The sequence below is a fragment of the Apteryx mantelli genome, chromosome 13 (assembly GCF_036417845.1).
Source record: "Apteryx mantelli isolate bAptMan1 chromosome 13, bAptMan1.hap1, whole genome shotgun sequence".
In the NCBI taxonomy this organism is placed as follows: Eukaryota; Metazoa; Chordata; class Aves; order Apterygiformes; family Apterygidae; genus Apteryx; species Apteryx mantelli.
This window is the reverse complement of record NC_089990.1, coordinates 58,527-82,958: the sequence shown is the minus strand read 5'-3', so window position 1 is coordinate 82,958 and position 24,432 is coordinate 58,527. Positions and strand designations below refer to the sequence as shown.

Sequence of the window (24,432 nt, the reverse complement as noted above, 5' to 3'; positions counted from 1 at the left end):
CTGAAGCTTCCTGAGGCACATTATTTCACAACACCATCAGCTTTCATTTAAAATATGAAGAAGTTCCTGGCCCACTAGCTGTAGGGAAAAATCTTGCAAATGTGACTTAAAGGCTCAAAAAACAGATGAGATGTAGAAAGAATTAATTTCTATTTTAAAGCACAGGAATCTGAAGCAAATTTCATAAATTAGGATGCACCATTTTGACTCATCCATTTTCTCATGTTTCAGTTTAGTAACATTGCCACCCATTCAACCCCATGATAGCATGTACCTATCTAGCAGCACGTTGGCCAGAGTTCAGTCCTGTAGTATGTTTTGCTGGGGGCTCTCTATCATTCTTCCATGCTGGTATCAGGACTTCTGCAAATGCAACAACAATTTCTATAAATGCTATTTCTTTCATAAAACATGTTGCACACACTTTTTAATGTCAATCCTTACCACTTTTCCCTGCCTTCATCTCTCCCAAGTTTCCCCTGCCAGCTTGAGAACCTTATGAGCTACTCAATGTCTTTAGTTTAGCATCTGCAAAAAAGAAATGACACAGGTTTGTTGCTTTCACTCACTGATATTTGTCTGGAAAGATGTTTCAGATGTTCTGATGAAAAAAAGCAGCTTAATGCAACAGTTGACAAAATTTACAATAATACTATATAGGTGCTTTCTGTTATACAAATGAATCTGTTATGTTGTCTCATTTTAAAGAACTTTCAATGATTTGGCATATCATATTGTTCTTTATAATATGTGGCAAGTTTTCTGTAAATAATAATGAAGAAATGTCCACATTGAAGTGAACCTCAGTATACTTTTATGAAAGTCATTTCTTATTGATCCAACAAATAAATGGCACTTTTAAAAGGAAATAATAAAGAAATTAAAAAGAAAAAAAAATATGCACGAACATGTTAAATCCAACATATACTGAAAAAGAAAGAAAAAATATGATGGTTACCTCCAGTCTTGTAAAACTGATCACTGTAGAAAGGATGATCACCGAGGGGAAAAAAATTCATTCTTGCAGTTGGAATTGTTCTGTACAGGATTTCTTGTTACAACGAAGTAATGCTGTGTGGACTGAAGTTAGACTGTTAAATGGAAACATCTTAAATGTAACAAAACTGTGCTCAGTAAAGTAGGGGAATATTTTGGCATTGATTCCATTCTACCTAATGCTAAAACTTGTTTTGAAATGTATCTGCCTATTAACTTTGGGGATAAAAAGGATTAAATATGAACACAGTTGACTTTTTCAGGGTCAGCTAAAAGATTTATTTCAATGGCAATTGTGTGCTTAAATCCCATAGCTGCCTTTGAAAAATTTAATTTGTGTGCTGGGAAAAACTGGTAATTATTTGGATCCCACATATCAAAAATTATAAATAGCAACAGATTAGATATTAAACATCAGTGCAGTGATTTCAGATGATATAAAGAGCTGTATACAAGGAAAAGTGAACCACAGACAGATTAAGACACTTGTCCAAAACCATGACGCAAAAGTTGAATGCTAACAGTTTGAACGTGCTTGAACAGCAAGTAGTAGCATCAGAGCTGCAAAAACAATCCTGATGTCCAAATCTCTGACCTCCACTCTACCCTCTTGACTTACTGATTCTTGACTTTGCATCTGGAAAGGGATTTTCATCTCTAGAAACACTAGAAATCTTGGAGTGTACATCTTTCAGAATATTGACAAATCCCTCCAGGGTACAGTGTGCCTTTTCCTCACCTTATTACCTCATCTGATAGCAATGGTCAAAGTACACACTCCCCTCTTCTTCTTCTGTCATTTTGTCTGCTGGAAAGTTACACTGAAAAAATATTCAGGAATTTAGCAGCAGTAGCAGAAGCAGCACATAAAGGACTGTACTATTCGATGACAGGGAGAAAAAATGCCACCACGTTACCAAATACAGAGAGAGTTGAGAGGATACAAACAGCAATGCAGAATGCAGAACCTCAAAGGCAGCACAGGGAAGAGGGCACAGGGAGATGGACATCTCGATTTCACAACTCAAGAGCAGGGTGGGTTTTCACAGCAGACATTGATTTCCTATGGATGATGAACTCATACTAGTTGCATGCTTCAGAAGACTGCTATTTGCCTGATTTAAAACCTACTGATAGCAATAGGAATCCACTTACTGACATGAAATATGGTTTAGATCAAGCCTGCATTTCTTTTGGAAGCTTTTAAGTATCGTTTCTTCCCTTTTTATGCTGCATAGTTAATTATTTTTAGTTTTATACAAATAATGAGGTTAAGAGATTCCTTCCATCATCTTCTGTAGCACCACCTATATTTTTAATTGCCTTATTATTATATGAGATCTAACACCCAGCTGGTTCTTCACCCTCATGCATGCTGTGCACTAGTGGGACTTCTGTGACCTTGTCTTTTTATAAAGAGATGTGCATTGAATAAATAAACACAAACTATAGAAAAACCTTTAAAATATCATTCTTCTGGGGAAATGAAGAGGAAAGGTGGACTTGCATAAAGCCTATGCTAATCCCAAGAGACTGTCTTAAAATGCTCCAATAACACTGCGATGGGTGCAGTGTTAAAACAGGAACAGCCCAAACAGGTAAGTGATCTGCATTAATTTTTAACAATGCAGGGGAGGATTGGAAGATCCCATCCCAGAGATGAGGAGGAAGGGTGATAGGAATTATTCCTCAGTTATCACGGAATCATGGAATCACAGGATCACAGAATGGTTAAGGTTGGAAGGGCCCTCTGGAGATCATCTAAGTCCAACCCCCCTGCTCAAGCAGGGTCACCTAGAGCACATTGCACAGGATCATGTCCAGGCAGGTTTTGAATATCTCCAGAGAAGGAGACTCCACAGCCTCTCTGGGCAACCTGTTCCAGTGCTCTGTCACCCTCACAGTGAAGAAGTTTTTTCTCATGTTATTATTTATAGAACATGAAAAAGTATTCCCAAACCTGTATAACACACCATTAGTACCAGAGACCTCTCAAGGCAAACTTTGTGACTGCTTTGAAGTACATTACAGCTTGAATGTCTGGTGGAATAGGTAGATGTTCTTGTCAATGTTTTTTGTCTTTTTTTTAACATGGAGAAAGCAAAAATTGCTATAGCTAGTGGAAAGGCTCCCACTAAGAACTTCCATATATTTTATAACACTTTGTGAAGGGAGATTATTTATGCCATTCAAAGTAGAGTAAAATAACAAGCTAGAACATCTGCATTTTAATTTTCTGCCCTCCATCTTTTAGTTTATCCTGTAAAATTAGAAATGAAAAATATGATAAACATTGCTAATGTTGTCTGGGGATTCTCATCACTCCTGATTTATAGAGAGACTTTCCTTGGTTCCTATCATTTCTTCACCCTGCCTGCTCTTACTCCCTCAGTGTCTTAGCAACAAGATTCACTGGCCCACTGTAGCTAACTTGCCTCCTACCCCCTCAAATCAATTAGTTCATCTATTTAAATCATGCATCAAAGAAGCCTGCTCCCTCTGAGCACAAAGCTCAGGGCTCAATCCTACTCTTCAATGTTTAAGGCAGCAAGAGTTTGCAGTTGACTCAAATGATAGCAGGATCAGATCTTGCATGTTCTAATTCATTTACAAAGGCTGTGTGATGATGAAGAGGATGATGATGCCTGTCATCATTTTCCTTCATCTTCTTTTTTCTTTAATTGAAGAAAATGACATGATGATGTCACAGGAAAAAGTCCTTAAATAAGGATGAAATAACTAGAATATCTCCCTCATTCACAACTGCTGCCTATTCATTAAATATTTCAGAAATAACTCTTCTGCAATGCCTGCAAGAGTACAATTGCAAAAATTGCATTTGGATAATACAAAGAAATCCTCAAAAATATTATTTGGAAGATTCATAAGAAACTCTGATTTTTTTATAATAATCGAAAACTGCATTTTATTTCTTAATTTATTACCTAGTAGAATTGACAGAAAAAGAAGGTAGATGTTCTGTGTAAGTCATCTGAGTTTTTAACTTCTCTAACTATTGATTATTAATTCTAATTAACGATATTTATCAACAATAAATAATCTTTTGTCTCTGAGGGAAAGACTGACCACAACTGCTGCTTGGTCAGGCATGACCATCTCAACATGATGTCCAGTGCTATCCTCTTCTTTTTCCCTTTGTTCTCTCTCTCTGTTGCAAACCTCAGTCACAGCAGCTCAGCTCTGAAGCCTGTTTTCTGACTTTTATTTCTTCTGATTCCAGTGCCCTCATAGACAAGCCTCTGTACAGTTTATAAGTTGTTTGCAAAATGGAAAATGGATAGAAAATTGGTAAAGGTGGTTCCCAGCAGCTAAGGCCCATTACACTATACAAATCTGCCACATAAAATGCTGGGGACTCTTGCATGTAAAGAGTTTCCAAGGTCAATTTTTAGTTCAAGACTCAGCTATTTTAACTATTAACTGAACTATTTGAGTCCAATTACCAACTATTGTAATAATGTATGGCATTAGATTCTGAGATTTATGTTGGCTTTATGACTTTATGCAATTTTATATTACTTTACAACTGAATACAAAAATGGGGTCCCTGCTTCAAAGCAGCACAAGGGACAACAGTAGTAAATAAAAGCAGCAGTAAAAGCACTTAGAGGAAAACAGACTTTTGCAGAGACCAAGTGAATAGCAAAGTGCAGGCTGGAGAAGAACACAGGCAAAGCAAAGAGAAAAGAATTATTCTGTTTATCTATGCTTAATGAAAACTAATCACTTTTGCTATTAGAAAACCTCAACTTTTCAAATAACTGGGGGTCTGATACTGGGGTCTGTCTTCATTCCAAATTTCCATTTACTTCACTAGGAGTTAAGAGCATTTAAAAAGATGACTAAAGCTATTATTATCAGGGAAAAGATGAGCAGGAAGCTGCTGGTCCTGATGTCAACTTTGTGTGCTAAAGAGTTTTCATGACTGACCTGATATTCTGGATCATTGGTTTCCATTGATTAGTGGAAACAGAAAAAAGAGACAAATTGCATCTTTGGGGAAGAATTTCAGCTCCTCACACTACCTGGGATGGGGTCTGATCTGCATCACATCCATTGATCACTCGGTGTAATCTGTGTAAGAAAAAGACAATTCCACTGAGAAACATTTGCTACCCCAGCTACCAAAGGTTTGCTTAAACGTCACTGTTAGGCAATCAGGGCAGTGTATAAAAGCTATATACCAGCATAAGTTCTTTGGAGACTGGTGTGGTGGCAGAGTTCATAGAAAACTCCAGTGGAATTTGTGTCTATTCTTTTTCTCTAACAAGAACTCAAGAGAAGGTAGAGGAGATGTCAGCCTGCCACATTCCCCTCTATGGGACTAAATCTCTTTTTTTACACAAAACATTTTGCATTTTGCTTTTTTACTTTCCTTTTTGTACTCAGTTTCTCAGTAGGTTCCTTTGCTCTTCTTTGTTTCAGACCATGCATGTCAGTTCCAAAGGTAGTGAGTGATATTTCTTTTGTGGTTTTAGTTCCACCTCATCTGAGCACACAAGATAAAACTGTAGAATTCCTTACCATGACATTTTATAAATGGCAAAGTTCCTGGCAATATTTCACATAAAAATGCATCAGAAAATGAATGAGAACACAGTTCAGTTTCTTTGAAAGAAAATACCAGGAGTAGAAGTGTTTGTGGATAAGTAGGAGTTACTCCTCTGAAGCCATGGATTCCAAATTAGCCTTCTTTTCAGATCTGCTTGCCTGCCCTCCTCCCAGCTGCCACTCCATTCTCAGGCCCCATCTCTTGTCCAGATATATCCTCCTGGTTGCCTCCCTTATTTCACTCTTAATAAGTCCTGATGACAGGTTATCCTCTTTCAGGACACCTTCCTTCACTCTCCAACCCTCTCAAGAGTGCAGTCTCTGCCTTGAGAACCACAGACGTAATGCAGACACTTAAATCCATGCTCAAGTATGACAACTCATCCAGTCCTCAGGCTCCTGGTCATGCCTGAGAGGTCACTAAGGAAAGTGTCAAGGAGCTGATCAATTAATTGTTTTGGCAGGCTGCATGCAGTCTGTGGGACAAGGGTAACTCAACCCTGACCAAGTCAAAACCTCTGTCTCAATGCAGGCATCTGCAGTACTTGGATTAGTGCTGAGATACCTTTGTCTAAGTAGTTCTTAAAAACCATACAGTAGTTCTTAAAAAAACATGCAAAATATCTGTAATCAGATATTTCTACTGATATATAGCCTAACCTTTCTGTATTGCTCATTAAATTGATTACTTTTAGACTTATCTCTCAGCTGACCTAATGGATGATTTGCCATGATGACCCTTTTAACAACTTTTACACACTGAATCACAGAATCACAGAATGGTTAAGGTTGGAAGGGACCTCTGGAGATCATCTAAGTCCAACCCCCCTGCTCAAGCAGGGTCTCCTAGAGCACGTTGCCCAGGACCCTCTCCAGGCAGGTTTTGAATATCTCCAAGGATGGAGACTCCACAACCTCTCTGGGTAACTTGTTCCAGTGTTCAGACACCCTCACAGTAAAAAGTTTTTCCTTATATTCAGATGGAACTTCCTGTGTTTCAGTTTGTGCTGCCTCTCATCCTATCATTGAAAGACTATTATTATTATCAGCTACATCTATGCAATCCTGTTTGCTAAGGACTGGCGCCAGAGCACAAACCACTGATGGCTCACATTGTCTGCTTATTGCCTCATACTCTAGTCTGCAAGCTCTCCAGGCACAGGTATTCAGACAGGAGGGTTTGCCCTTGAGTCTGCAATTGTGGATGCAACTGTCTCAAGACATTTAGTTCTGTGACTAGTAGCCATAACTCAAGCAGACCCAGCAAACACAGTGTAAATATGGCCACAATGTCTTGCATTCAGCTGTTTCTTATGTTCCTCAAAACTTTATCATACTCATTGTTCTCCTCTGCATTCTCTTCCATTTTCATTTTTCACATCCTTTTTAAAGCCCCAGACCAGGTACCAGCAAGTTTCATCCGTGCTGAGTAGAGGTTGGTAAGTACTTCTGATGCCTTCCATGTAACAGTTCTGTAATATATTCCAGAATAATTGCCTTGTTTTCATCAACCTCACACTACTGACATAGAAGTGGTCCATTATACTCACTAAGACTGGGGTACTGCTGCTTGTACATACTTACACAGTGAGGCAGATGTTTGTAGGATCCCTGCTGTCTGTCTAGACCTTGAACTTAACATTCATTTTAACGTACTGACCCTTCAGACCAGCATGCCCATCAAAGCTGGTAAAACTCAGGGTGACTGGGTATACAGCTGAAGGATTAGGAACTTAGACTGTGGATTTCTCAGGACAGATTGTACAAGAAACTTTCTAAAGTACCAAGATGTAACTTCTCTATAACTTAAAACACAGTGCTTAGAACACTACAGAAACTAAAGGAAAATAATTACCCGTCTGAGGAGGGACTGAGACTCTTCATCAGTCTCTGTAAAACGCTCTGATATTCTTGGCTAGAATGTTCTTAGAAAGGCAAACAGTCACTTTTCTTAAGCTAGCAGCTTTGTTTGCATTGTTTTTCTTTTCCATAATTAAAAATGCTACGTATAGTGGCAGAAATCAAAAAGAAAATCCCAAAGAACAAAATGTGTCCCTTCTTAACTTCAGATACCCTCACATCACTCAGAGCATCTAGTAGAAAACAGCATGGCAGTAATGGCAACAGCATGCTTTTGTGATCAAAACAAAAGTTTTAAATAAAAATCACAAACTCATTCAATAAACTCTTCGTGTTTATTGCACGATTTCAACTAAACGTTGAACTTTGCACGCACACCTGAAGGAAGCCTTCCGCTCTCTTTGCACTCCTAACAACCTTTGACACAACTAGCTGTGACAAACTGATTTAAAGTATAGTTGCAGGAAGAGGAGCAGGAAAGCTCTGCTCTGCCTTGTGGGTGTTGTAGTCTTTCTGCTTTCTATCGAGCTGGGCAGCAAGAGGGAGCTGGACTCTAAGTCCCATAGCTCCCACTACAGCCTACCGCACAGGCTCAGAGACCATATGCCAGGAGGGGGTGGCTACATTGTGTCTATTGTACGTTTTTGTGTGTGCCCCCCCCCCCCCCGGCATTTTGTACATTTCACGGGAGGTTTAAATTGGGAGTGAAAAGCATGGCTGATGAGCAAGAAATCATGTGCAAACTCGAGAGCATCAAGGAGATCAGGTATGTTTGCTTTGTGCTGCATCAGTTACATGGAGCAGCTTTCTCTTCGGGGGAGCGGAGGAGTTGCATCCATCTGAAAGTAGCTATTGTTGTGCTACTGAAGAAAAGAAAACCACTCCCAGGCTTTATCACAGGAGCTAAAAATACATTTTTCTAAGTAGGGAAGGAGCATCTGCTGCTGGTAAGCGCCGGTGAAATGTGCAGTGAGGGGCGGCGACGGTCGTGTATTTCCAGAGAATTACCCCGGAGTGATAACACGAGAGGGAAGGGTGCGCGCAGAGGGCTTTTAAGCCCTTTGAATTATTTCTCATTCCTAATGCTCTTCGTCGTAAATCTGTTATTTTGCCCCATTCCTTCCCACCACTCCCCTGGCGGGAGCCTTGACGGACTGGGAAGGGAAGAGGTGGCACGGAGAGCCGAGGATGGACGCGCCTCCAAGGGCGGCGCGGATACCCGAGCACGGCCGGGCCGGGCCGGGCCGGGCCGGGCGGAGCGGCGGCCCCGGCCGGGGCCCCGCGGCGGCCCCGGGCTGCCCAGCGGCCGGGGCGGCCAGCGCGGCGGTCCCGCGGTGCGGCGAGGCCGTGGCCTGCGGAGCAATGTGCCATTTGCGCGGGTGCTGCAAGAGGTGCGGAGCTGAGCCTGCGGAGCGGCCAGCGCTCGACCGGTTTCTTTCTACCTGCTCTCCCCACTGCCCAAAGCGGGGGAGAGGGCTAACGAGGGCCGGGAAACCCAGCGGAGGCTCCCTACCTGCTGTTCCTGGCGGCTCCGCCGAAGGGCTGAGCGGGGCAGCGCGTGCCGGGCTCGCAGGGCGTCGCGGGTGACGGATCGCGGGCACAGCGGCACCAGGCTTCCGCTGCCGTCCCCTCCGGGCGCCGCCGCAAGGCGGGCAGGCAGACGACTCTCCCCGCTGCCGTACAACCAGATACACCAGGAATTTGTACGCTGTCCTTCATAGCGAATCGCAGGATGCATGGCGTGTGTGAGGCGTCACGAGCAACAACGCACGGCGTTGTGCATGCCCACGTCGGGGAGACGTGCTTTGCTGAGCTTTCAGCAGGACTTTTATGCTCTTCGGCTTAGGACATCGATATTCTGGCTAAGGCCCGAGCTGTCTGTATTTAGCAGGAATTTGTGCATTAAAAAGCCAAGAGAGTTACAAAGAAAGCGAGGGCAGCGATTGCGGAAGCGGCTGGAAGGTGCAAAGCGGCTGGCGGCAGCGCCTCGGGGCAGCACAGCTGCAGAGGGACCCTCGGGGCGCGGGGCGGGCGGGGACGCGCAGGCGGCTCCCGGCGAGGAAGCCGCCGGCTGGTCACGGCCCCTCTAACAACGCCAAGACTGCAATACTTTATCCGTGGAAAGGGGTGAATTAGGCAGCACTGTAAGGGTCCCGTCCTCCTTCACGCAATACCACGAGAAGGAACGAAGATCAGGCCAAAATGTGTGTGTCTGGCATCCTAAAACTGTTTATAGAAAGAGACAACATGCATTGTGCAGAGTAAGAATAACGCTTTTCTATTCAACTGTTCAGAAGGTCCTATGTTAAAATACAGTTCTAAATATGGCCAGTAACAGTCTGATGTGCAGTTATTATAATATTGAATTTAAATATCTGATTAAATTATCTTTTCAGCGATAGCAGCATCCTGTATTTGGAAATCTATGGTACATTCAGTTTTCTAATAATATATTCAAGGGTGACATTTAAACTGTAATTAAAACATTTCTTATATTAGTTTATGCTAAAAGGTACTGTAAAGGTAAAGTTATTAGCTTTATTACACAAGGAAGTTCCAACAAAGTTGTTTGAATATTTTTTAAATGTAAAAAAATATGTCAAAAAGCCAATCCTGCTTGCCACAACTATGTCAATTTTGAGTCTCATTTAACAAAATGTGACTTTTCACCCCCTCATTTTTAAAAGGTGTTTGCATTCTATGCAAAACTTCCTTCAAAATAAACACAAAAATTTCTTATGTTTATAGTGCAAGCACATCTTTGACAGATTTGCAGACTATTTTAATCTGCACTCCATATATTATTATTCTATAGGCAGAGGAGAAAAAAGCCTTCACAATTAAAGGAAATCACTTTTTTTTTAAGCTGGTATCTATCATTTATTAAAGGCATTTCAACTGGATTTTTGCAGGGATTTTTAGAATCTAATTCTGCAGACCTTTACATATATATATTTTATATATATATATTTTTATATATATATATATATATAAACTTGTAGTCAGTATTTGTCACCACTATATTGCAGCAGTTAGACTTCAATTACTGCAGTCAGTAAACATATGTATAAGCCCCCAATCCAAAGATACATGCACATGCTTAATTATATGCACCGAGTAGTTCCACAGAATTAACCACAGCCATAAAATTAAGCAACTATGTAAAGACTGGACCTCAGCGTTCCACCTGGGAGCAGATAAAAGAGAATGAGAGTGAACTTACTCATGACAGATGCTAGTTTCACTGCTTAATGTCCTCTTGGGACACACTTAGTGACTACTGTAGTCAATGGGATGTAAGAACTTAAATAGAAAAGAATATGAGGGCAGAGTTCATTAGGTAGTCTAGTTTTATTTTAAAACATTACTGCACATTGCCTAATACTAATAGAAAGAGCTTTAATTTCTGTGCATTTTTTCTTTTCTAATATCAAAAGCAAATTGTTTGGATTGAAACACTCCCCTGCAACCCATTTGCTGTAGCAATTTGGCAGAGCAAGGCAGCCAGTGACTAGTAACAGTGAGGAAACTGATCTATTTCCATTGTCTTAGGTGAACACTTGCCATAAATAGAGAAAAGTAAAGGGGGAGGAAATTGGGGACAAATATTCTCAGTTACAGTAGTCAAAGCTGCCATTACTAAATAAATGTTTTAAGTAAATGGGAACAACAGGACAATAATAACAGGGGTTGGGGGTTGGACAATATTTTTAGTGGGACATTGCAACATTTTAAATGGAAGAGAAGATCTATTTTATTGGTATAAATCTAACAATTACTTTCAGACTAGTATGTACCATTGCATAGTAAATGGCAAAATATGCCAGACAAATCATTCTCTACAAATCCCATCTCAAAACTCACTTCTTCTTCATCTATAAAATCAGGGAGGCGTAACTCATACTTGTTTTTGTTCAAAGTCTTTTTTCTTAAAATTGTACAACATATATTTTAAAAAGTTTGGATATTTGGACCATATCCCCCATTGACTGTGTGATGCATGTCTTTGTTTCCTTACTTTTGATTCTGAATCTGCTAGAGCAAACCTCTGTATTCGTGGAGTGAGTCCTATTAAATTCAGCAGCGCTCAGCATTGATTCATAAGTCACAATTATGTCTAAGGTCATGGTACCTTTTATCATAAACTCTTCTGGGCAGGGACTACCTTTTTTGTGTCACAAAATGATGAGTATATTTTGGATTTCACTGCAAAGCAAATGATTTGGCCTTCATTGGCTTTACTGCAAGTTTGGAAAGCCAAGCACTTGTGTGAACCTGTACAAAATCTGGAAATAATACTCTGAGAATAACAGAGTTTAATACCACTTGTTTTAATTTTTCTTCCATTTCCCTCCCCAAAATACCAAAAAGCATTTATTTTCCAAAACATTTAAGGCCTGTTAGTTCACAATAATTGCTTTCCTGCACACTCCTAAATTTTCTGTGAGCTACAGGTAAGGGTGGGATAGTTTTCAGATTGTTTTCTCTTTATTTTCAACCAATTTGCAACTTACAATGTTTGAGTCATGCAGAGAAATGGCACTGTTAATCCTGAAAGCAAAAACTAAACCAACTTTATTATTACTGCTAAATAACTTCCCAGGGTTCACCATGCTAGTTTTGAAAACTCTTAAGCAGCCATTAATCCTTCATGGAATAAATAAACTTTGAATTGGGCCATTAGAGCTGAAGTCCAGTCAGCAGCTGCTTTATTGTCAAGAATAGCATTGCCGGAGGCTGCAAAAATCAATGTGTTCAGGTAGCCATCTGTTTTAACAAAATGATCTTTGGTTTTACTAGGAGATGGCTTTTATTAATGCATTAGCTCCACTCCTAAAAGTCTTCAGCATCTCAATGAAAGACCTAATTTTCAGGTGCCTGGCTCTCAGGGCAGAAAAAACCAACCCTATATAAGGTGCTTCAGGTACCTGTATCACGAGTGGAAAGTGTTATCTATGTGAGTTATGAAGCCCACAACAGCCAGGCTGGTCTGCTGTGAAGCACCTAGGACTGGCAGATAGGAAATGCTGAAAGCAGGAGAGACTCTCCCATCACTTATGCCTCCATCCCCTCAATACACAGAACTCTGAACCTAAGAAAGGTAGGCATCTGTGCACTTTCTTAAAAAAAAAGAAAAAAAAGAAAAAAAAAAGACATAGGATGTGAGGATGCCCCCATATCCTTTTATACCATATCTCAGCTGTTGGCTGATTACAACTGTCACCTAGAAAACAAGGGAGCCAACTTAAGTTCCTACCTCTGCTTGACGGAATACATGTTCCAGTGTTCCCAGGGTGCATCAGGCACCAGACTGACCACGATTCTGGATTATTCCTGGCAAGTCTGTCATTGTGCAGAAAAGACTTGGTTTTATGTACCTGGCCACTGAAAAGACAAAGGAGAGAGAAAACAGAAGGAACTTCATCCTGGAGTTTAGGGCACTCAGCCGCAGGAAACAGACCTGTGTTCTGGCCTCTGTTTAGAGGATCTCCAAACCTTATCTAATTTATCTTAGGTCTCAAATTCTTACCTAATGACTGCTTCATGTAAAGCATGCTATAGAAAGTAAGGCTACTATGCTGTCCTTAGTACTAGCTGCAGTTGCATTCCCATATCATCCCCGTCTATGCTGGCATTAGATACATATGTTCTAAGAAGACTTATTGCAGTGAGTTTTTCAGGAAAGTTAGGTGGAGGTTTGGCAAACCTCAATCCTGATGGGGCTTTATTGTGAACTAGGCCCTAAGTGGCTCAGTTTGATCGAGTTTTATTAGATCTAATCATATATAGTTGTACAAATCCAGACTCCTGAGGAATTGTGGAGATAATTTTCAAGTTGTCTACGAAGAATGAGTGCCTCCAGTGTCAAGTGGTGTTTCAAGACTGCAATGTTGGACCTATATACCTGAATTCTATCTGCATCGAGATCCGTTCTACACTTCATTCATAGAAACTTTTACTAGTTGACTTACTATTCCTTCAGCCATTTCTAATAAATGGTGAGATATGGACTTCTCAGAACTGGAAGGACTGGGTACCTTTTAAAATCAATGTATATTCATAGGTATATAACTGATATTTTCTATAATAAATACATACTACATGAAAAATGTGAACTCTATGATGAACTATAGTACAAACATAATAACCATACTTACCAAGTGATTTTATCAAACTTGAGTTTAAATATGTGTTCTCTGTAATATCTGTAAATGTCTCTGAGTGACCTCTGACAAGACCTTATTTTGTCATTGACTTTTTCTGTTAATATCTTTGGTCTGATGTTTCTGTTCTTCACAGCCCATAACATGGACTGCAATCACTGACAATAGTAATCTAGGTCTGTTAAGGCTTATTCATATAGAGGAAAGAGCTTTACTGTTAAGAGGGAGGGTGGCAGAGGGTGAGCCTCGGTCAAATGAAGACAAGAATAAAATCCATACAGATACCTGCTACACACTTTAAAGAAGGGCCCTCAGGCTAGCTCTAGAATTTCTTTTGGAATCTTGGTTGGAGCAAATCAGAGAAAACACGAACTTTAAGTCATTTTCCTGAAGTAGTTTCAAGCCAAGGATAATACAGAAGACCTGAGATGATGCTGTATAGTCAGTGTCAACATGGGATCCCACCATGAGTCAGACAGGGCAGAAGGAGGATTTCCACTTGTACTTTTGATGCAGCCATGCAGATAAGCAGAATAGTCTTCTAACTCTGCAGTTTGATATAGGAAGAGTGAGAAAGTGTGTCCTTATTAAAGTATATTCTCCTGTGCTCACATAGAATGACACTGAGCAAACCATTCATTCCTGAGTGCTGTGGGAGAAGTTACAGAAAGAATCCTTGGGGACTTGGGATGGAAAATTTGTAAAGGGAACAAATGCCTCACAGAAGTCTGGGAATCCCCTTTCCTAGAGACAGGTATAGCCCAGCTTCCTGAAGGGCGTTCAGTGCCTTCAGCTTCCATTAAAAGCAACAGTCCTGATGCTCTTCTTAGTTCAGTGGGAGCGAGTCGGAGCCTAGTAGGAAGGGGAGTCACACATCATCTTCTAGAGGTAGGTCTTTTATTGCTAAAAATTCTTTGCTTTGCATTGCTGATAGGCAGCCTCCTATGATCTACAGAGTACATTTTATAATCAGCTTTGCTGCTTCCAGTGAACTTAAATCAACCTTACCCCCGATTTGCATGGGGATAGGAATAGGATATTTAAATACAAAAGCAGACCTCTTATTTCCCTGCCCCTCTTACATCATGCCTGTAGGAAGTCTACTGTGTTATTAAATAGCGCACTTGGAACCAAATCTGGCTCTACTTGCAGTAGGTGTTATGTCACTAAAATGGAGTACTACATCTTGTTTTATTCAGAACAAAGTGAGTCAAGGAGTCCTGGAGCTCTTTACTATATATCTGAAATGCAACATTGCAGCCTCTTGTTATAAACATAGAAGTGCTATTGACACATAGGTTACCATGTATCATATTCTAACTTTCAGTACTGGAAGAATAACCAAGGCCTCTGGGTTAGCTAAATCACAGGAACAAGACTGAGAACAAGAACAGTTTGTTTGCTGTTTTCAACAGTTTGGACAAGTGTTAAAACGTACAGTAGTAAACTGCCCTGCTGCTTAAAACTGTGTCTGATGACTGAAACTCACACCCTCTGAGAAGAGAGATATAGACTGGGTTTTTAAACATTTTTGCTATGGAACTATGGATTGCCACAAATGAAAAAGAACAAACAAAACTGGAATGCAGGATGTAGGCAGAAATATTTACACATATATGAATGGTACTAGAGCTTAGCAAAGAACAAAAAGAATGCACAGTTACCTGCGGGTGGGATGTTGATGGCCAATGTCATCTGAGTTTTTACTACTCTGATTAGTCATTGCTCTGAAATTTTATTTGAAGCTGAAGTTAGTATTTTAGCAGTTCGGATTATTGTTCACATAGTTGCAGTCAGCGTATCCGATACTATAATCACTTGCATCACTTGCATTTCATACCCCATTTCTTAGAACCCTGTTTAAAAAAAACCCAGCTTTTCTGGATTTCTCCTTTTTGGAATTAGGCAAAATCTCAATTAATCGATGCAGTAAAACTCTATTGGTACAACTTGTCTGAATCTAAAATAACTGTTAAATTTTTAAATGATGTGTTAGTTTGTGTTAATTCAGAGAAGTACGGTAAAATCTAATAGTATAGAAAAGTGCAGGAAAAGAGCTGGGGTTAGAACCTGGTTCTCTCATTACACCTCATCCTTTCTCAGCCATACTTAATTTCACCCTTGTCTATTAATGCCACCCCTTACTTTCATCTATTCACATACAAAGTGACATCTGGCAAAAAGATTTTGCAGTGACTTACTGTTGTCCCTCTATATTTGTAATTACCATTGGGATCCAGGAATAAGACTTTGCAGATGGAAAAAATAAAGGCACGACTGAAAGCAGAATTTGAAGCCCTGGAGTCTGAGGAGAGGCACCTGAAAGAATACAAACAGGAAATGGACCTGCTGCTGCAAGAGAAGATGGCCCACGTGGAGGAACTGCGGCTGATCCACGCTGATATTAATGTGGTATGCAACAGTCCAGCTGTGGACAGTCTGACTAAAATACAATTGTATAAGAATCATTCCACAGGTTGTGGAATTGTGCACATCACTGAACTATCAGTGGTTCAATAATCTGGACTTTACAACACCATCCTAGGATCCTGCAAAGAGTGCCAAATAAATTTACCTGAGGATCACTGTTTTTCCTGTCTGTGTTGTGCAGGATATTTTTGTGAGGTTGGCATAGGAAGGATTTGCACAAAGGGGATAAATAACCAAGCCCATTGTTGCTACAACTTTACCATTAGCTATAGTAGCATCACTCTGGCAGTCTCAGAGAAAGTGGTTCTTCCTGCTAGTCCTTTTGCATTTAACACCTGGAAGCAGAGCAGCTTTGGGTTGGAGCTTTTTGGAAGAAAAGGGATTTGGGGAAAATACATTACATTTGTAAAATTCTTAGCAAGAGCCAACCTTGATCATGGAGTGGAACCACAAACCATTACCACAGCACAGTAAGAAGCACCAGCCTGAAAGGAATTTATACAAATAAGAGAAACAGTTTAAAAACAAGAAAGATAAACTAATCAGAGGAGCTCAATAGGGAATGTGTTTTAAACCCCACAATTTTTACTTCATGTTAGGGCACTTAAATGTCTGTACAGTGGTTTCTAGCTCAGAAGGTATCTGTGCTTTGCACCAGAGGAAAAAAGCTCCCACATCATAAGCAGGTACAAGCTATGTACTGGATGTGCAGACTGCATTTATTTATCACTTGAATTTTCTGTCTCCTCTCACCCTCCACCCAGCTGCATAACCTCTGTCTCAGTCTCTGTTTTATCCTCCCCTCTTTTTCCTATCAGATTATCTTTCTTTCTGCCGCTTTTCCCATTTACTGTGCTAAGGGAAGCAGGAACCTTTTATTAGCTTGTTAGTTAACTTCTAACCAAAGGTGTTTTTGGAGATGCAGAAAATGAGTTTATTCTACTCTAGCATAGATTTACTTTCTATTTTTAATGTCCCTTGAGAGTTTTCCATAGCTCCTCACTTGCTGACCCATGTGCAGCCTGTCTGCCTACTCTTTCTGTTGTTTGGACGGTACAGGTTGAATGTACCTTTTTTTATGAAAATGTCTCCTGTATATCACTTGAGATTGCTTCTTCCTTGCGCAGTTTTCACTCTTCCAGTATATTACTTCCTGTTTGACTATTGCATTGTCTCCAGCCTCTTCCAATTTGAATGAGAAATTCTCTTCTTTCTGATACACAACCTTCTGGTGAATCAAAGAACTATTAAAGAAACAGTCCTTTAAAACCATGTCCACCCTCCTGTTTCAGATGGAGAATACTATCAAGCAGTCAGAGAATGACCTCAACAAGCTATTGGAATCTACTCGTCGCCTGCATGAGGAGTACAAACCCCTGAAGGAGCACGTAGATGCTTTAAGGATGACTCTGGGGTTGCAGAGGCTGCCAGATCTTTGTGAGGAGGAGGAGAAACTGTCCCTTGAGTAAGTCTCCAAAGCAAACCTTATCTGGCCTTATACCTTCTCATGATTCTACTGGTTATTTTGTCATTTTATTACTGTTGGCAGGTGGAAGAAAGACGAGAGATGCATGAAAAGCAAAAGTTAACAAAAAGGGGATGTGGGAGCACATGTATTTGTTAACATTCAGTTTGAATTTGTTGGAAGTTAAATTTAGATTATTCTAAGTTGCAGACTCCAAATCTGACATGCAAACATTCAAGGGTGTTTGGTTCTACTGGTTCTATAGCTTTTTGTATCTTATGCTGCTTTTTCTAAAAGTGCTTTTTTTTTCCCCCCCCTGAAAATAATCATCTGAATTGCTTGTTTAGCAAGCAGAGGTATGAGGCAGTACGAGAAAGGGATACAAAAGAATCAACCTTCTGTTGGTTTGTGCTACTCTGAGTCAGAATTTTTCTTTGTGCTGCATACATGTGGTAGTACCACTTAGCACTGTTTAGTCATATACCTCTGACTGACAGCAAGTGACAAGTTACCCTGGATGTTTAATAGATTTGGATTATGGCCAGGTTTCATTTTTAGGGCATAACCTAGGTAGGGTAGGATAGCAGAAATAGCTACTAGTCAAAGAATAGTGTCCTTGGTTTAACAGAACTGTTTCAAATGCAAGTGATGTTTTTAGAAAGCTACATTTCTCTTAATGTCCAACACATTTGCCATCATTTTAACTAATACACAATTTTAAAGTTTTCTTTTGCATTTCTTACGAAATTCTATTTTCCATCCTAAGTAGCTTGGTACTACAAGGAATGTATTAATCCACTTCATTAAAAAGTTAGTAATTTTTAATAAAATAAAATGTAAAAATTAAGAGTTTTACAGAAAGCTGTTATAGATTACATGAATACATAGTGTATTTTCCAGGCTATCAGATTTGTATTTAGTTGTAAATCAACATGTCTTAGAAGCCAACAAGCATTGACATTCGTCTGGAATCTGGCTGAAGTGTACAAATGCAGAGGAAAATACCAGCAATTCTGTTTAAGAAGTAGTCCAAGACTTAAGTGTAGGTCATTTGACTCTAGTGGGGAACATGATAGGGAAATATGATCCATTATTTTTTAACACAAAATACCTCTTACAAGCTAACAGAATAGTCCAAAAAATGGTTATATTTTTGGTTTGTTTTTTTTCTAGTTACTTCGAAAAGCAGAAAGCAGAATGGCAGACAGAACCACAGGAGCCTCCCATCCCAGAGTCTCTGGCTGCAGCTGCAGCTGCTGCCCAACAGCTGCAAGTGGCTAGGAAACAAGATACCAGACAGACAGCAACTTTTAGACAACAGCCACCTCCAATGAAGGTCAGGAGATGGAACGTGCTGGCTTTTCTCTTGTGTCATTAGAATATACTATGTTTATAAAGTTGCTCAGTAGTTACAAAAAGAAAAAATGATTTTGATTTTCCTGTAATGGTTCAAATCAAGAGCAGCCCCAGTAAACTTAAACTAGTAGCACCAGTCATCAAGCGTTGAGGATAAGGCTCTGTTTCTTATTTGACTCCCTTATGACTTACAAATCCCTGTCAGCAGAGATGCAGCCAGTTTTTGGCCCTCTTGTGTTTCACATGGGAGAAAGGCACAGAAGTAAGAAAACACTGGACCAACCCCCCCCCCCCCAAAAAAAAAAAAAAAAAGGTAGCTGGGAGTTGATCCCAAATGGATTCATATTAGAAGCAATGCATGTATTCTATGAGGAGGAGTGACTATCGGTGTTATAGATTACCAAGAAAGGTGATAGGCTCTGCACTTCTTGGTGTCTTCAAATCAAAGCTAATATAAGGATTTTTACCTAACTGTAGGCACTTAAGTGAGATGTACTACTTAAACAGTTATACTCAGCTCCTTCTGTAGTTAGCAGAAAGAGCTAAATAATTCCAGGGGGGAGATTCATCACACTTATGTTCCAAAGATTCACTGATTGGAGAGGCAAACTGAGGCAAGTATACCCCTTACTTAGTTGCTTACTTAGTATCTTGAGATAGGTGAGATGAAAAGCCTTTCTGAAAGCAATACATTTCAGTCAAATGGAAGTTAAAGGGCACAGTGTGGAGAAAAGGATGGAGTTCAGTATCTTATGTTCAGTATGTGGGATTCATCTAAACGCCGTTCCTGCCTTAAATTCTGTGAAATCTCCTCGCTATAACTTCATGCCTTCACTATAACTTCTCCGATCCAGTGAAGTATTCCCCATGTAAACATTTTCAAAACATGTGAAAAAATAACAAATGGAATTTAATATCAAAGTTATTGATACAGGCCTGAACCATCTGTTTGCTGAATGTAATTTTAACTCAATGAGATATTCTGTTTTTTCAGTTGGTCTGAAGCTACTGTACAATCCAGAGACTTAGATATAAAATTTAGCACCAGTTTGCCTTTGAAGGCAAGCGGCCTTGGTTATTTTTCCTGTACTGGAAGTTAGAATATGATATTCAATAACCCATGTGTCAACAGCACTTAAATGCTTTTAACAAGGGGTTGCAATGTTGCATTTCAGGCATGTTTATCGTGTCACCAACAAATTCATCGGAATGCACCCATATGTCCACTCTGCAAAGCAAAAAGCCGATCTCGGAATCCCAAAAAGCCCAAGAGGAAACAGGATGAATGAAGAAGGACAGAAGATTGAGAACCACACATGTGACCAGTCCCAATACCTTTCCAGTAGAACTGTAAATGTAGCCAGATTTTATTAAGTGCAGACTCAAGTACGACCTACCCATTGTTTTCTATTTAATGTTATGTAAGCACAACGTTTCTGTTCTATCTTAATTTCCCTCCAGTCCTTGAGATTTGGTTTTAGGAAAAGAAATATTAATGGTGCTATGGTTTAACATTTCAAACATTGCACCTTTTGGAGTCCTAAAGAAAACAGAAGTCTAATGCGAGTATCCTAAATGTCAGACTATTCCTATATGCCAAATGTAATTACCACAAATTCTTTTATGTCCTCTTTTTTAAGCAGATGTTACTAAAAGATTATTCTAATTTTCTCCTGATAACAGGAGACTACTTGAAGTGCAGAAACAGCAGATTGTCTCTGTTTCACTAAAGAACAACTTGTTTACCTGGCTAGTAATACTACATAGGCTTGAGTATCAAGTAGAACTGTTTTTATAATGGACATGTTCATGAAAAAAAGATTTGGATATACAGGAAATCAGTGTATTAAGGACACAAGTGATTTTTGATTATTTACTGGAGTTTGACTGTACTATTCTTTCAAACTTGGCTTAAAATTTGGAAGGCGGATCAAGTTGTAGGATGTGTATGAATTACTAAAAATTACATAATTTATGATGCTTTACCATCTTAATGTTGTATTATTTTCAGCAGTCAGAAGACTAACTGACTTAAGTATAAGGCTCAAATGAACTGCATTAGTGGTCTTCCTAGGATCTAAGGCCAACAAGCTCACTATGGTTCTCCAGGGATCACACATCAAATAACCAACATTTCTTTGCCTCTGTGACAGCAATATTAGCCATTCTGCATGTCTTCTCTTCCTGGTTTCTACTGCCAAAATCTCCCTTAGCAGACTTATCCTCCAGTAGATCACAGGGAAATTCAATAGCACGCACCAGAAGCAATGTTAACTGAAAATTATACCTTTCACCAGAATTGCCTGTTTTGGGTTTTGGGGGGTTTTTTTGTTTTTTTGTTTTTTCCCTAAGGAAAACTTACTAGTTGTTTGTCTTTTTGTAAGTCATTTTCAAGCTAGTTTTATTGTAGCCCAAGCTAGTTTTGTGCTCTGTACACGGGCCAAAAGTACCCTGATTAGAGGATCCTTCAGACTTCTCACTGTATCTGCGTCCTCCCATTGTTTCCTCTCATGTAACAACGGCTCCTCCAAAGGGGAAGATGGTGGTGATTCAACTACAGAACTGGGGCTTAAAACTTACTGGCTTCTAATTCCAGTTTTATCATTGGTTTTGTTGTCTGAACTGATACTAAGTCTTAAATATTCTTTCCACTAACTTTAGGAGGCAGGGACTGCCTGTCTAGACTCTTCCTCTCTTTTTAGCCCAATTCTTTCCTCTACTATTATGCTACAGTGGTTATAGTGAGAATTTTGCTTGTTAAAAAGAACAGGGAAGCCCCAAATCTCTGATCAGAAGACTTTATCAAATACTGGGGACTATCCAAATCCACATAAAAAGATTTTTTGGCCAAATCACATACATCACCACAAATTTCCCAACTCTACCATAAAGCACATGAGTATTTTATCAAAGATAGTCCTATAATTTATGGCAAGTTCAGTTGGAATTGTTCCATTTTAATGTTTCACAGTCAAATAAACATCTCTCAACAGCAGAGACAGAACACGGACCATGTGCCCCTGAAAACAGGTAAAGAGCAGTTTCTGTTAGCTGCATTACTGGGACTCAATCTCTGTATTATGGAGAGGCTAGTCTGACCCCAGGCTCTCTTCACCAGATGGCAGCAGTGCTCTAACTCTGTATCCTTACACATATTTCCTGACACAAATACTGGATTCTATCTTCGACTATCAGAGTGGCCATATGGTGTCTGCCCTGCTCAGAGCATTTTATTGGGCTTAAGGAAAAATGTGCACAGTTAAGAGGATAGCACATAGGCTCCTCCTAATTGCAAGCATGAGAACAGAATACTTCTGATAATGGAGGTACATAAATTTAAAAAGGAGTGACAGTGCACAGTGGGTGAATGGTCTGCAGTGAAGTAGTGTGTAGAAAAGGATAGATTTGTAGAAACTTGGATTTATAGACCTGAAGGTCCTAAAATAGATGGGGTTAGTCCTGGCTGCTCTCACCTCATTGCTGCTTTCCAAGGTTACTTATTTCTTGGGGATCTCTAGAGCTCTAAACTGAAGCATGCTTGAGGATTGACCATTTTCTAATTCAGTATGTCCATTTTGTATTTTTACTTTTTAAAAATAGTTTTTTTGTGCCCTTATGTTTTATAAGGTTTTGCTTTTTTTAAAAAAGAAAGAATCTAACAGCCTGTGTTTGTATCAGTCATGGATTAGTATTTACATATCTGTTTTCATGAAGCTGTGCCATATGAATTGTGTGCATTGCTGAGAATCAAACTATTTCAAGGAGGCAAAATCTGTATTATACATTAAGGGATCCTGGGTGGGGGGGGGGGGGGAGCAGAATCCTTTTTAGGGAAATGGTATTTCTCTTTTCTCTCACAGATTAATTAAGCAAGTTTACATGAACAGTTTTTCACATGACAGCCCTCAGCCCTTTTCTCCCTGTCGTCCTTCTCAAAAGACTACAGAGATAATACTGATTTTTGTTCTTTTAGGCATACAAGGAAGCTGTCTGAAGTACAGCTTTTATCACAAAACTTCTGCATTTCTGATCCTTGGAGAACCAATGGTGTTTCCCTTTGTACCTAAGGTTCTTTGAGGTTATTTCATCACTAAGTTCAGTTTAACAGTTTTACTTGGGTTAAATTCTCTTAATAGTCACACAGAGACCCTTCTCATGTACCCTGAGAGGCTGTTCAAGCCCAAATAGCTTACAAGACTTTATATTACTGAAGTCTGGTGTAACTCTGGCTTTGTCATCCCCTTTGCAATCAGTATTCAAGCAACAGCAAAATCACTGAATTCTTTTGTTGCAGTTACTCACTTGCCTGAAAGGACAGTCCTGTTTTTCTGCAACTGAATAGCAAAGAATACACAAGCATCTCCCTCCTCTCCCCGTCCCCCGCCAAAGCACATTGAAAAAGCAAGAACACTGTACTGTGCGTAAAGGCTTTGCTATGGAAATATTCATATCTAAGCTGGGGTAACTCAGTTGCTCAGACTTTAGTGCCAAGCACCTCATTAACAAAATAGAGAAATCATAAGCCAAATTCTAATACTTGCACTTAATGAGTTCAACTTTAGCTTTCTAAACAGCACACTCGTGATTGACTGAACCTGCCAGTGGCTTCGAGTTGGAGAATTAGATCCACTTTTGAAAGAATAGCCATTGCTGTGTTACTGTAAATACCAGACTACTCAAGAAGTTAAGACTTTACCAGCATTTTAAATAAAGTGCTTTCCTTTATTTTACAGTTTTCTAATTCCAACTTCATGGCTTTTATTTTAGCATTTAGAAATTTTAGCAATACCTTGAGTTTCATTGGCTTCTGTGTTCTGAATATTTTACTCCTGTGCCCAGTCGGAGTAACAGTGTGCTACCTGTTTAACTTGTCTGTACAGTCCTTTTTAATAAACATTTGTTTCATGTTAAACTTTCTTCCTGAAGGATATTTTCACATCTGTTACTTGCTTATGTTACTGACAAGCAGCCATACCCTGAAAGGTAAAACCTAGTTCTTTAATTTTATATTATGCAATTAGACACACTTCTGTTATATCTTTATAGCAACTTTATGAGGCTAAATATGGTGAAAGGAATACCTGTTTTAATGAGCTTTGTAAAGTGGCAAGTGGAAAGGAAAAGAAGATAGCAAGATCAGGGTTAACCTAGCCAAACTTCTCAGTCACATTTCTGGAACACAAATTACTATGTGCTTAAGCACCATGATTTCTGCATCTGCGAAAGAGTCACAGAAACAGTGTCTAATTCCCCAAACCAGGTATTTCAGCAGTGAAACTATCCTCTGCTACTACTGGCTACTAACACCTGAACTGGACAGTTTGTGTGAATATAAACACTTAACTTGCACTTGCAGGCATGCAGTTGTGAAAAGTCAAACAGAACTAGAAAAATAACAAGGAAATCATTTTCTGCAGTGATACGACTTTACATATCTCTGCTGCAGTTCAGCCACTGAAAAGCTCCTGCTGGGGTATTTATTTCAGTTTGTGTCTGATTTACTGAGCTTCAGCTTGAATCAGCTCCCAGTCAATACAAACTAATTCAAAATAAGCCACTCTTAAATGAACGCATTCCAAACTCAGCTTA

General features: G+C 39.6%; 1 protein-coding gene and 2 long non-coding RNA genes across 3 annotated transcripts; 1 reads left to right on the top strand and 2 right to left on the bottom strand.

Moving 5' to 3' along the window:
* Nucleotides 1-218: 218 nt before the first annotated feature.
* LOC106493677 (uncharacterized) lies at nt 219-1,027 on the bottom strand. The gene is made up of 3 exons (XR_001294181.1): nt 959-1,027; nt 445-528; nt 219-363 (listed from the first exon to the last, which is right to left on the bottom strand). It is a non-coding gene; the product is annotated as an uncharacterized lncRNA (long non-coding RNA).
* Nucleotides 1,028-1,045: 18 nt separating this feature from the next.
* Nucleotides 1,046-9,522, bottom strand: LOC136993280 (uncharacterized). The gene is made up of 3 exons (XR_010885536.1): nt 8,942-9,522; nt 5,043-5,091; nt 1,046-1,080 (listed from the first exon to the last, which is right to left on the bottom strand). It is a non-coding gene; the product is annotated as an uncharacterized lncRNA (long non-coding RNA).
* Nucleotides 8,100-23,755, top strand: ZC4H2 (zinc finger C4H2-type containing). The gene is made up of 5 exons (XM_013953931.2): nt 8,100-8,194; nt 15,833-16,004; nt 17,315-17,487; nt 18,661-18,823; nt 20,019-23,755. Exons 1-5 carry the CDS (start codon nt 8,142-8,144, stop codon nt 20,130-20,132), a joined length of 675 nt encoding a protein of 224 aa, XP_013809385.1. The 5' UTR covers nt 8,100-8,141; the 3' UTR covers nt 20,133-23,755.
* Nucleotides 23,756-24,432: the final 677 nt, after the last annotated feature.